This window comes from Chaetura pelagica, unplaced genomic scaffold (assembly GCF_000747805.2).
Source record: "Chaetura pelagica isolate M959 unplaced genomic scaffold, ChaPel_1.0 scaffold139, whole genome shotgun sequence".
NCBI lineage: Eukaryota > Metazoa > Chordata > Aves > Apodiformes > Apodidae > Chaetura > Chaetura pelagica.
In genome coordinates, this window is record NW_009970717.1 from 4,585,010 (window position 1) to 4,599,008 (window position 13,999).

Genomic DNA, 13,999 nt, shown 5'->3' on the forward strand with positions numbered 1-13,999 from the left:
GACTGTTAGCAGCCATAAACAGAAAACGTTCTCATAAAATAGGTCATGGTCTTTTAACTCAGACATAGTGTACTGAATGGCATTGCACTAGTACAGAATTGGACTAACTGGATAGATAAGTTGCAAATAATGCTAAAATACAGCTGTTGTATCAGCTATTCAGACTTCTTATACACCTTTTTAATGCATTGCAAAAGTTCCATCTGGATTCTGTAGCTACTATTATTGTTACAAGTTTTATTGTTCCCTTTGCCTCTGCCTGCTGTTTGCATTTGCAAGTTACTTACAAGTGTCCTGGAAGCAACTCCTGAACCCTTCTCCAGGGCCTTAAATTTGATACTGTGTGTGACAAAAATGCAGAGAAGGCACATTTTCTCAAATTTGCCTTGCTAAATATGATAAGGTACAAATTAAAGGAAATGTTGCACAGCCTGCTTTCCACATGATGGTTCTGGTGATAAATTTCAATGGACGGGCAAGTGTGTTTGCTGGTTTCTTAAATTCTCTCACATCTATGTTGGTTGTTTATACTGTGCTGTAGACTCCAGAAAGCTTGATTTGACTAATAAGAGTCATAAGAAATAATACAGTTGCTGCTTCTTCAGTCCTTGTTGAATATTCTAAAATAATAATGTCCATAGTGCAGAACAAGTCTTAGGGGATAGTTAGGTTTGTCTGTGCTGTAAGGTAACTTCAGAAAAGCTATTGTGATTTTGTGGACTACACATAGAGGTCAGCCTTCTGTCCAGAGGGATTTGTAAGATTGTGGTTTCAAAGGTTAATTTACAATTATGCCCTAAGTTAGAAAGTCATTGTGGTTTGCAGTGCAATTGTTCTTCTGGTCTAATTTTTTTTTTTTTTTTTTTTTTGAGTCTGGTATTTACTAATTGAGGGAACAACTTGGCAAAATTAAGGTTGTAATGTTGAGTTCACTGCAGTTGGCTTTCAAAACAAGGCCAACAGATGGTAAAGACATTTTGTATCCAGCAGCCATTAAAATGAATTGGAAGTTGAAAGCCGTATTCACTTAGTATCTTTAAAAATCTCATACCTTCTTCTGTAGTAGACATTCTGTAATTATCTCAGGTGTCTGGACCCCAGTTCAGACGTTTCAATGTTCTGTGGGACCCACCTGCTTTTCTTCTGGTCTAATATTTTTTATTATTATTTTTTTTTTTTGTTTGAGTCTGGTATTTACTAATTGAGGGAACAACTTGGCAAAATTAAGGTTGTAATGTTGAGTTCACTGCAGTTGGCTTTCAAAACAAGGCCAACAGATGGTAAAGACATTTTGTATCCAGCAGCCATTAAAATGAATTGGAAGTTGAAAGCCGTATTCACTTAGTATCTTTAAAAATCTCATACCTTCTTCTGTAGTAGACATTCTGTAATTATCTCAGGTGTCTGGACCCCAGTTCAGACGTTTCAATGTTCTGTGGGACCCACCTGCTCCCAAGTCAGCATATTGTTTCAGTCTTCTATGCCATTATTCTAAATATTCAACAAAACTCTGTGTCACAGATGGTAGATCCTACTTACATAAAACTCTTTCTTGTCTCAACGTATCCTCTTATGCTGGCAAAATGTGATGGGGGTATGAGACAGTTTTTGTGTATGCATTTTCAGTTCCTGAAGTTTCTCACCATTAAAGTGAGGAAACTCTTGACATCTTCCAATTTCCAGTGATTTAATAGTGCTCTGCAAGTTGCACATTGAACATCAGAGCAACACACTCAAAATTTCAGTTAATCAACACTGACCTCTCATGAGTTCTGAAACTTCATACATCAAAATAAGCTCCTTTCAGGTGCATTAATAGGAAGAGGGTTTTGTTCCTTTCTCACATGGGCTAATTGCAGCCAGCTGTTAAATGTCTAGCCTTAGTGGCATCTGTAGAACACTACTTATTAAAAAAGTGGAAAAAAAAAAGAAGGAAAGAGGTACTTGCTTATGCAGTGAGAACTACAGTGTTGCATTAATCACAGACAATGCTTGGATTCAGCATTCCCTCTACAGGACCACAAAAGGAATCAATAGAAAAAAAATGATTGGTCAATCAAAAACCATTTCATACTGTCAGTGAGAGTTGGGCTTCTTGATAAATACTCTGCAAAGAGAAAATCTGATGAACAGCCAGTAATTATTAACTCCCTGAGCCTATATTTTGCTCTGTACCTCAGCTAACTATTACTTTTCTAGTGCATTAACTTTTTGTATGTGTACACTATTCAGAAACTGTCCTCAAAACTCACATCCCATTTTGGCAAACAATGCAAGAATCATGCCTTTCAAATGCACTGGAAAATGTTTAACTATTAATTTTGTTTCAAGCAGCTGTTTGAATGACTTTGCACACAGCATGCCTTAAATGCATTGCTGGTTTTGGAAGGAAGGAGTTCAGGCTTCCCTTAGTGTGTGCCTGTAAAATATAATTAGATTATCTTTCTTTCAGGTGAAGGAGGCCATGCAGAGAATCCATGATCGAGGAAATATTGGAAAACTAATTCTGGATGTGGAGAAAGCACCCACTCCCCTGGTGAGGGCAAAGTGCTACATGCATCATGTGCAGTTACACAAGTTAAAGCATGGTCGTGACTTCTAGAGGCATATCTCTTACAGTTTTTTCAATAGTGTTTTCTTCTAAATCCATAGCACCTAAATACAAGTGATGATCATGATTTATAAATTTAACCTACAGTGAAATATAATTGTAATTCCTAGAGTCCCAGCAGTTACTTTTCTATGTTAAATGGTTATCTGCCTCTCCAAAAATGTATCTGCAAGTCTCAGGGTAAAAGTGCCACATCTATTTCTGTCCCTGTAATGGAAAACAAATAGATATTTCACATAATAGAAAATTCCTGCATTAATGCGAATAAGTGGATTGAACAGAAGACACAGACAATATTACTTCAGTGTACAAATGCTGAAGCACTTTCTGATTCCCATAAAAAAGTCAGATATGCCTCTGGTAGGAATTTCCTTTACTTTTTTATGGTATATGAAGTATAGTATCTAAGTTCTTCCTTCTAGAAATGTTCTGAAGGGAGATAGTTGTGATAGAACTCTGGTCCACTGGATTTGGAACACATAACATGGTACTGAAACATTACAGAGACAAGCAGTAAGTGAAAGCCAGGCTCATGCCTGAACATTCACTGATGATGTAGAAAAGAGCAGTAAAGAAGATAAGGAAAACTTCTGCAACTGACTCACAAAGCAGCTTTCTGTTACATAATTAATCTGTAAGCCATGAGGGAACAGCTTAAAATTGCAGCTGGAAGTGGTGTAATGCCAACAAGCTCTGCAGAGACAGAATGCTTATTTTCATGTTGCAACCATGTCATCTTTCATTTTTAAAGTCACTTTGTCAAATGAATCAAACTAAAATAAGAATGAATAAAACAATGTGAAAGGCACTCTGATGTTCTCCATCTCTCATCCTACAGATGGCCAATGACAGCACAGAGACAAGTGAGGCTGGAGAAGAGGAAGAAGACCATGAAGGGGACAATGAAAATAAAGAGCGCATGCCGTTCATCCAGTAACTGCCAGAGGTGGTGGAAGCAGAAAGATCGATGAAGTAGAAGGGAACAAGATGAGGAGATCTATTCTGTGCATCAGTGAACAAATGCTGTAGTACAGTGTGTGTTGTATTTGTCTGCAGTCAGCTGAGCTATGAGCTGTTGATCATTGTTGTTTTGAACTCAAGTGCCATTCTCATCCAGTGCAGTATTATGACATTCCTGTGTAATACCCAATTTCCCTGTAGAAGTCCCATGTATTTTTCTGTTCCAGTTTAAAAGCCTTATTAATTTACTGTGTAATTTTAGATGGGCATCTTTCTCATGCAAATTCCAACATTTTGCCTAAAGTTGTTTGGGCTTTTTTTGCAAGTTGGAAACAGTAACAAAAAAATGCCCCACTTGCTGTCTGGAAGATTTGAGTAACTGGAGGGAAGATTTTAAGTTTGTGGATTTGCAGTGTTAAAATAGTTTTTCTTTATGAGGCACAGATGAAAGTTGCAAAAAAAGATGAGTTTTCAGTTTCCTCAGTCATGCTTTATCATTTTATGAGCAATCCTATCTTAATTTTCAAAAATACCTCACTTAGAATTGTGGCATCTGAAATTGTACAAGAAATTATTGATTGAGTGACTTTGATTAGTATTATATAATCACATTAGTCATCAGAATTAGTAATTACATACTTTATTCAGAGTGCCAACTATCATGCTTTCACTGGTACGTTACAGGCAAAGAAAAAGGTCAGTGAGCCACTCTTTTTAGACTCAGAACTTTAATGGCCTGTAGCAATTAGCATTGCTATTGACAGATCAACTTCTGCTAAGGACACAGTGACTCATCTCTGTCCAAAATCCAAACCAATTTTATATTTTATTTTTTAATCATGTAGGTAAGGCTCACTCATCAGTATGTGGAAAGAAATTTATTTATGGCGTTTACTGGTCTGAAGTCGCTTATGTGTTGATCAACTGCAAGCCAGAGCTGAACTCCTACAGAAGTTAAACTTGTTAAAAATTAGTTTTAGGCCTTAATCCCATCAGAAATTATGCACAGGGATAACTTTATTGAAGTGCGTAGTTCTCAAAATCTCTGCTCCATATGTACATTTATGTTCGTAATGATTTGCAGGATCAAGTATTCAATGACCAGCTAGTCTTATCTACCTCCCACTAGTGGAAACTATATCTAAACATGACAAAAGTAAGTATTTTTCTGTGTGTTTCACCCATCCAAGCAGCAGCTACTCAGGTGCTCAATTGTCTTGTTAAAACAACTATTTTGAAATTACTGCAATCACCTACAGCAGAAATGCTAAAGCAATGTCAGAGACCTTGTATAATGCCATATATCTTTGAACTAATATATTTTTTTCAAAAGAAAATCTTTCCCCCAGCATGGCTAGTTGTTCACCTAAATCTATAAGGGTCCTGTAGTGATAGAAGTTAAAAACTGATACAGAAAAGTGGAGAGGGAGGGCTTCTCAGGCTTTTATCAATGCGAAAGGACTTGTGCATTTGAATGACTTCTATGTGTGGTTTTAGAAGATTGCCTTATTTTTTCTGTTCATTTCATTTTGCTGCCTGAATATTAATGTCCATCTCTTTACACTACACTCATGAAGTTGCTGTTCTAATACCAGATAATTGTGCAGAATGTTCTTTTTCAGAGTTTCCCTTTGGTTAAATACATTCAAAAATACTGAGAAGAAAGAACTCTGGAGAAAAAAGCCAGAAAAAGCTTTTGAAAAATATTAATTGAACCATAACTTCAGTTTTCTCTAGATGTTGATGCAGAACTTCACTATAGTTGAGTTCCTTTTCAAGCTGGACTTGCCTGCAATTCCAGTGTCACATCAGACCCAAACTGCGACTTGATCCACAGAAAAAACATACATTCAGTGAGAGTTTTCCAAGTATTAGGCTTGCCAACTGGGCTTTTAAGAAAGGCCATTAAGTTTTCATGACTCATAAGGTGAAAGTGGCAGGAAACATGCCCAATTTTGTTTTTGCAGTTAGTGTAATGATGTTGTCCTGCAACAAACCTTAACATAACTAGGACTTTTGATTTGATGCCAAAGTGAGCAATATTGCTGGTGATCTTTGAGCTGGCAGTAAAGTGGCATTCTCAAGGCCTTAAATTAGTAGGGCAAGCAGAATAGCAACTCCGTTCTTCTGTTACAAACCGCAAGATGGTTGGCTCTACGGTTGAATTACCCTTTGGGACAACTAAAGAGGGGTGATCTTGGTCATGGCCAACAGACACCGTAAGGACAACAATCAAATAATTTTGGCTGGATCTTTCTGGTTTTGGTAACGAGGCAAAAATACTCTTCATGCTAATTCATACCAATTTGGGGCCATTTTCTGATCAGCAGAGTGTCAGGTAATTGCAGAGGGTACAAAGGAATAATTCTGGATCTGTCTAAGTGCAACACAGATGAGTATTACCAGCAGCGAGCGAACTCCACTCTGTGTTTTAGTATGGCATTAGTATGGCATATATGAAGGTTACTACTGAAATTTATTGAAGTTTTTAGGTATCCGTTCTGGAAGCAGGATTTGTGCTAGCAGAATTTGGCCCACAAGCCCTAAGTAGCTTTTAGAGTACCACAAAGAGTAGTATCAAGTCTGAAGTGGTAGAGGGCATGCTATACAAAATGGTGATGCTGAGACTTGTTACTGACCAAGTCTTCATGTAGAAATGAAGGTTTGTGCTTACTACTGACAGTGTTGCTTAAACAACTCTAAGACAATTGGATAGTTTCTTCAAGTGAAACAAATTATTTCTCAATTTGCCTTAAAGGAACTGTGAAAGCTTCTCTTTAACTTAAGCCTGATTGAAGTGAACTGAAACACTGTTTAATTGTATTTGTTGCTTTAGAGCTTTTGTTATATTGTGCCTACAAAGCAAATTATGTTTACATAAAAATATAAATAAAATATTGAGCATAGCATTATCCTTGGCTTATATGTTTTATTCTAGTATTATTGTCATATTAGGGAACTGACTTGAATTTTTTAAGAGGAAATTCTGAGGTCTTATTTTCTATTTTGGTCACTAAGGGATAAACAGATAATTGTTGTGTTTTTTTTTTTGTTACAGAGCACATCGAGGTTATTAAAATGGCTGAGTGTGCTACTTTAAAGAAAATTAACAAATTAGATATAAAATGCTGAATGTTACAGTCTAAGAAATTCAAAACATTATATAAGTGCCATTCATGAAGCATTGAGGGAAATATATTTTGACACTGATAGAAACCAGTTTCCAGAATTTTAGCACTCAGATTGCACTGGGAGATGGATTGACACACAAGTTATCCTCAGAGGCTCAGTTCTTTTTAGAAATGAAGATGCTCTAAGGGGATAATCTTAAAATAGGATACAAAACAGCTACCACCAAATTAGAAGGCAGGAGGACATGATTGAATCCAAAATCCCACTCTTGCTGGGTCTTGGTCTTCACCCAGGGATGCAAGGATGTATCCACCTTTTCTTTCAAAGAACTAATTATGGTTACCAAACTTTATAGGTCATCTCATGTACTTGAGCACATGGCTTTAAAGGTCTCCTTTCATGAAAGGAAGAAATAGTTAAATGAACTTTGGTTTAATATCTAAACAATGGCTAAATCTTAGCTTTGGTTCATTCCAGTCATGCAAGACACTTTCTAAAGCCTGTAATGTTCCTGAAAAATCTCACTTCAGTAGTTACTGCATCTGCTCTATAATCCAAAAGCTCATATGAACACTTGCTGATTGTGAAGAGAGTAAATTTCTGCCCTCTGTTTTCAAGACTTAATAAGCAAATAATGATCAGTGCATCCCTAATCACTAGGTCAGGATAAAGTGGAAAGCAAACAACCATAGCCTTTTGCAAACTCTCTATGATTACTAATAAAACTCTCCCATTTACTGGATTTCCCACTGGGCCATCCATACTCAACTGTCATACAATGGAACACACAAAAGCTGCTACCAGACAAACAGGGCAAGCTGCTTCTGTGTGGCATCTGGCCAGGCAAAATGCAAAAATCATCCTAGGATACTAAGTATCTTTGGGTCTCATCCTTCATTTTGTGCTTCCCCACTCATTCTCTGTGAGTTTAGTGATTAATCCTGGATTATTTTTGTCAGAAAAGATTATTCTAGTATGGCTATGATTGCCAGCATACAACAACATGCTTAAAACCTCCAGCTCCTAGAGAACGATGCAGGAATTTCTCCCCCTGACAGCACTGAAATCCCTTGGTGTGAGCTAGTGTTTTGTTTCACTGCAGAAAGAGCCAAAGCAATCAACACACTGTAATTGTTATCTGCATCAAGGCATTCTTTTTTCCAAGTAATTTGTAACACCTAGACAAACATTCTGATGTTCTCCTTTGAGACACCAGGTTAGAGTATAAATGCAAATGTAGCTTAATCTCCTCAGTGTGCGCTGTCGAGTTGATTGATTACACTGGGTTGATCCTAAACCATTCCTTTCATGTTTACCTGGCATATCTCTGTCAATTACTTCTGCAGCAAATGGTGTGTTTTTCTGAACACTGCCTTGATCTTTGCTAATTGTAACAATGCTGTGTGGGCACCTTACTGCTGGTCTGCTGTGCAGAAACTGGTGCAGAGGATGAATGTATGAATGAAATGTATGTCTTTGCCCAAGAGTAATAATTAGAATTTGCAGCATGTTATCTGATAATTTTTTTGTGTGCTTGAAAGGGAAGTTGTGGGGGGTGTTGTTACAGGTGTGAAGTTTAGTCACTGCCCAGACTTGCTCTCCTGTGTGGCAGCCTCTAAGGGCTTTCTGATCTTGCTCTGTTTTTTACCACATCACTGGAAACCTGACTCACTTGAAGGAAAGTGTTCAGTACTCAGCGTTCAGTCTCTGTCTGAAGCCATTGGTGTTTACGAGGCTGCAGAAAAGCTCATCAACACAGACCTAGGAGGTAAATGGGGCAGCTGCACCGTTGCTTCCTACCCCAGCCAGCCAGGCTGGCACAAAGCTAAAAAAGGGAAAGGTTCAAAAGATGCTGCTGTTCACCTTGTAAGGGGTGCTCAACACTGACCCTGCTGCTGTTGATGTCAGTATCCTCCTTGGACCTACTTTAACAGCCCCCCACCTCTCTCCAGGTTTGACATGAGGGTCCCAGCCTTTCTCTGTGGAGTTCCTAGAGTCCATGTAATACTCAATAATCATCATTGTCCTCTGGTAGCACTTCAGGAAAAAATATTTTTTTACTTCCTGAAGAATACAGGGTCATGTCTACTTACGTCCCCCACAGAGAGTGGCAAACTCCTAGTGGGTTTAAGGCCTGGCTGCCATCAATCCCCTGCTGCCTGCAGCCCTGCTGGAACTGCCAGAACTGGAAATGTGCTACGTTCTGCCAGACGATTGCTGTGCCCCTGCCAGATACCATTCTCCTGATAAGCTGCAGCTTCCAGTACAAATCATTCTGTGCTCTTCTCCTAGGTTATTTTTGTATATACATTTCCCACATGGAGAGATGTGCTTCACTATACAGTGCAGCAGTAAATGATACAGCACCTTACTGCCCTAGAACAGTGAGATGGCAGATATGCTAAATGTTTATTTATTATAAGGATTTCTGTACTTCCCCTGAAACAGCTAGCCCTTGGGCTGGCCAGGTGATGAGCTAATCACCAAACAATACTTGTAAAGGCTGGTGGATGAAGTTAGCTGAATGGTGACTGAGGTGTGCTCTCGTGATACAGGCATCATATGGCCCTTAAGCCATTTCAGATCACCAATGTTTCCCAGAGGTTTCTAGAAGAAAACATTTCTTTTGTTTCTAACACAGAAGAGAGATTGTAAGTGAAGCGTTTTTCTTTTCTAAGTCAGTATGCTTTGGCTGATTATTTTTCTGTTTCTCTGCTGCTGTTTTTTTCTTTCCAGTGTTTGCATTTTATATTAGGAATATATTCCCACGGAAAAAAAGAAAAAAAAAATTAAAATAATCAAACCAAGTCTCCTGTGACTTGCCCAGTATTTCACTGGTCCTATAAAAGCATCCCTTTAAGTTCCTAGACCATTTGAATTGTAGACAGGAAGAATGAAATGAAGTGACTTTTCCAATTGCATATTATTGCCATTTGGTTTAAGGACTTATAGTTCTTCGGCGTTTAATGATCCACTTACTGAAGGAATCCTGATTAAACTTAGCAGCTAGTGTGGAAGCTTTGTTCCATGGCTGAAAGCGGTGTCTCAAATGATACCTGCTCCCAAACAAAGGACATCCACAGAACCTCATGGCCGAATACCCTCAACTGAGAACCTGTCAGAAAAGCCCCATAGAAATATATGCAGCTGAAATATAATAGTCCATTTTCTCCTTGCTTTCTTGTAAAATACAATGGCTCAGAGCCTTGAACCAACACTGAATGTGGCCATTATAAGCATTTCCCACTATTTTCTTAGTCATCCTCTCCATGTATATCAGAATAAATAGCTCTGGTAGAACATTACAAGGAAAGGAGCAACCTGGACTCCCAAACCCAGCCTTTTCTGACAAGCAGTGCCTGGGTTCACATGAGACTGCTGATCCTGCTATTCTGGCTCATCTGCACCTCATGGGTAGAAATGGTTTGCTCTGTCTGAAGATCAGATGGGAAATGGTGTTGCATATTGGGCTATAAAAATTAATTCCATAATAAAGTCTGATTGACACGTGATGTTGGACCCGGAACATCAGTGGTGTGTGTATGCAGCCTGTCACGAGAGAGAGAGGCAATGCTCAGACTCAGCACAGACAAGTGACGGATTTGCAGAAGAAATTGTCTTTAAGGTCTCACCTGAATGATCAGTCTGCAACCGTTCAACTAAACGTACTAGGTGCTATTGGCTGTACTGCATGACACTGGCTCTAATCAGTTCTCACAGTTAACTTATTACATGTTAATCTCATTTCAATATTTTCTTTCTTGCAGCACATTCCCTGGCATTGAAGGTTAATTTAATACAGCATATGTAATATGATTCAAATGAGATTTTTGATCTGCATTTTGTTCAACATATCAGTGATATATAAAGTTATTACAGCGTTCTGTTTGCTAATCATTAAGCAAAACAGGATAATAAAAGGATAATTGTTGCAAGCTTCCTTCCTTATTCCTATTAAGATAGTAAAGTCAACTCAAACTGGAATCTCACAGGAGTTTTACCACTGGCTTTCAAACTGATTGGTCCTCTAAATGAACCTAGTCATAGCTGCAGTATTAAAAATTAAGGAAGTGATCTTTATTTCCATATAATAACTTTTTTGGCTGGGGGAAAAAAACCACACAAGGTTATTTTTTTAATTCTTTCTCAGTTCTCCATATTAAATTACATTATATGCATTACCAAACCTAGTTATCTTTCTTTTTTTATGCGGGGTTTATGGGGCCACTGCAGCAACAAAGTGAAGTACAAAATGGAAAATCCTTGTACAAAGAATACAGCTGCTCCTCTGCATTTGGTGCTTCTGACACTCCAGAGGACTTGCAGCCCTCTGCTCTGCTAGAGGCAAAGGCCAGCTTCTGCACCAAGTGCCAGGTTGTCTAAGAAGCTTGGATATGTAAAGCAAGCACTTGTCTAACAGATCCTGCACTGAGAGATGAATTTGCTAGCCTGTCTTGAGAGCAGCTGTCTTGCTTCCTGGTCACATTAGATCACTTGGATAGAGACACTGCCTTGATAGAGACCATTCATTGGCTGCAACCAGCGGAGCATCTACATCAAACAACAGTGTGCAATGCCAAGGTCCTCTTACTAATGGAGACCCAAGCTGTTAAGCCTATGTAGTAGCACATAACTCTGTGCAAAACTGCCAGCTTGTATCTGGAAGCAGCCTTGTCACTGCTGGACTAGCTCAAATCTAGAGCTGCAGAATTTTTACTGGCTCATTTCTACATACCCAGCTTTGGTGACCTGGAACCACTATTTCTCTGCATAGGGAGATGGTCCCTGACTGTTTTGCCATTCATTATCAGACAAAGAGCAAATGCCGTTGGCCTTACACAGGCAAAGCTGTTGCCTTCAGTGAGAATTTAACTCACAGGAACTTCCCCTTCCTCATTTCTGTGGGCTCAGACCCTTCCAGTGACATGCAAGTCTGTTGAGCAAGGGAGAGCACAGGGCTTGATAAAAACATAAAACAGCAGCTCTCTCCACTATTTGATTGCTCAGTGCATCTGAGAGAGGAGGAACTATGGCTGCAACCTGAGCCCAGGCTTGCCAGCACTGCTCTGCAACCGTGTGCACTGCCAGTGCTGCAAGAGGAGAAGCACGAGGAAAGGAGCAAGTTAAATCACAAGACTTGGCAAGTCCAGGTCAGCTGCAGGCCTCCATGTCAACTGGGAAGGTGGCTCTTCAAGGAGGCAGTAGGAGAACTGCAAAGATTTGTTCTGTGACTGGAGAAGCACTGAGAATGAACACGGGCAGTGAGTGTCAAATCCAGGCAAACCTAACCTGTTTGTTCTTCCACTCCAATGAAGGACTGTCAAACACATTTGATCCTGAGATTCAAGATCTTTAGAAGATTAAACAGCCAATTTGATCAGTCAGATGTCCGCATAACTTGTGAAATCATGTCACTTTTTTATATGAAGCTGATTTAATCTGGTCAGAGCCCATAGCATGATTTTAGGAAACAATATTAACAAAGCCAGTACAAACAATCTCACATTCCTTCTGAAGCCCCAACTATACAAACATGTCTGACCTGATGGGAGTCTGTCTGCCGCTGCTCTTCCTACAGTAAAATGAAGCATCTAGAAACTGTATAATCAGGCTGAGCCTGATCCTCTACTAACACTGGTGTAAGGCCATAAAACAAAGTGAATTTTTCCTGAGTGTTAAGCAGAGCCTGGTCTTTTCTCTTTTACTTTGATGGATAAGCAATATAAAAACAGAGCTCTCCTAATCATTCCTAGGACACATAAGACATCTGCTGGAAATTAGAATAAACTGCAGTAAGAATGTACATGGCAGAATGAATAATGAAAAATTATGTGGAGCTTACATTTATACAGTGCCTAAATTACTTGGCAAATGCCAGAATATTTTCCATTTGAAAGTACTATTTGAAAATATTTGAATAAATTGCCTGTTTATTCCTGATGGTCTAGTTGCCACCGAGGAATCAAATTTCAGTCTCAAAAAACGAGGCCTGAATACAGCCTTTGAACTCCTTTCTTCCCTGATGCATGAGGTCACACAACAGACACACATGCACAATTTGTAGTATTATGTACTGGGAAGAAGCTCTGACACTAAAGTACAGGCCAGGTTTCAGGCTTTGGATGGATGTGAGCATCAACTGCCTTTGAAGTTGGACACAGGGGATCACACAGTTCTCTCCCTCTTCACTTACAAATGTTGCTTAAAAACATCCAGCCTGCAAACAACAATGTGATTTCAAGTCTTTAATGAACTCCCCAGAATATTGTCTGTTTTGTCAGGGTGTGTTGCCTTGCAATTTGCATACCTTCAGCTGCTTAGTCCCAAACTATAAAGCCACAGCTCAGGTGCTATGGTGACTCTTGGCTTATGGGGTCATGGCACAAGGAGAGGATGCAGCACAAGGCTGGAAATACATGGAAGATGAACAGTGTTCCAGGAGTGTGACATGAGGTTCACACATTCCCCAAGCAGTGCACAGAGATATACATGTCTTAATAGCATTTCCCAACTCTACCAGAGGAATCTCATATTATAGGAAGAAAATATTAGGAGAAGTGGGGATTAGTATCCCCCTTTCCATGACCAACAGCCACTTCTAGCTAGTTATAATGTTATAATGCAAATTCCTTCAGTTCTGAATCCCAAGAAATTCCATGTTCAGACCCATAACTCCCTAAATTGCAGATGAATGCCCTCTTCTAGGTATAACTGCAGCTACTTTCTTGATGATGCCTTTAGCTATACATTAAAATTCTGAGATTCTCCCAAACACGTACCGTAGAAGCTGAAAGTCCCACTCTTTCTGAAATAGATTTATTCTCCTCAGTAAATACTGCCAGTGCCTCAACCAGGGCCTGTCTGCATAGACAGTGTAGCCAGTGCAGTATGTTTTATATGGACATTAACAAGCTGGCTTTTGACTAGATAGTTTGAGAGCTGTCAGCAAAAAAGCTACAGAACATATCAGAAAAGATAGGTAAATATGTGTTTTGCTAGTTTGCACTAGAGGCCATGCTAACCTCTCTACAATACCCACCCAAGACATGCACTTAGATTTCAAATCCTTAAAGACAGCAACTAACAGGAAAGGCAGATACTGTGTTACTGCATCATGCTTCTTTCTGCCCTAGTCAGAATTCAGCAAGGAAAAGTATCCAAGACTTTGAAGAACCTTCACAGATTTTTGTGTTGTAATAAAAAAAATAATTTAAGGACAGTGTTTGAAATGACACCTAATACAGTAACAGCATAGAACTCATCTGTGTATCATCAAAACACAGCCTTGTCAGCAGG

At 39.1% G+C, this 13,999-nt stretch overlaps 1 protein-coding gene across 1 annotated transcript in view; it reads left to right on the forward strand.

The window, feature by feature from the left end:
* Window positions 1-4,028, forward strand: part of VAT1L (vesicle amine transport 1-like) — a 42,922-nt gene extending 38,894 nt beyond the window's left edge. The window contains exons 8-9 of the mRNA XM_010006244.1: window positions 2,453-2,536; window positions 3,450-4,028. Of these exons, the coding sequence (XP_010004546.1) occupies window positions 2,453-2,536; window positions 3,450-3,548 (183 nt within the window). The 3' untranslated portion in view covers window positions 3,549-4,028. The remainder of the gene's footprint in view (window positions 1-2,452; window positions 2,537-3,449) is intronic.
* Window positions 4,029-13,999: the final 9,971 nt, after the last annotated feature.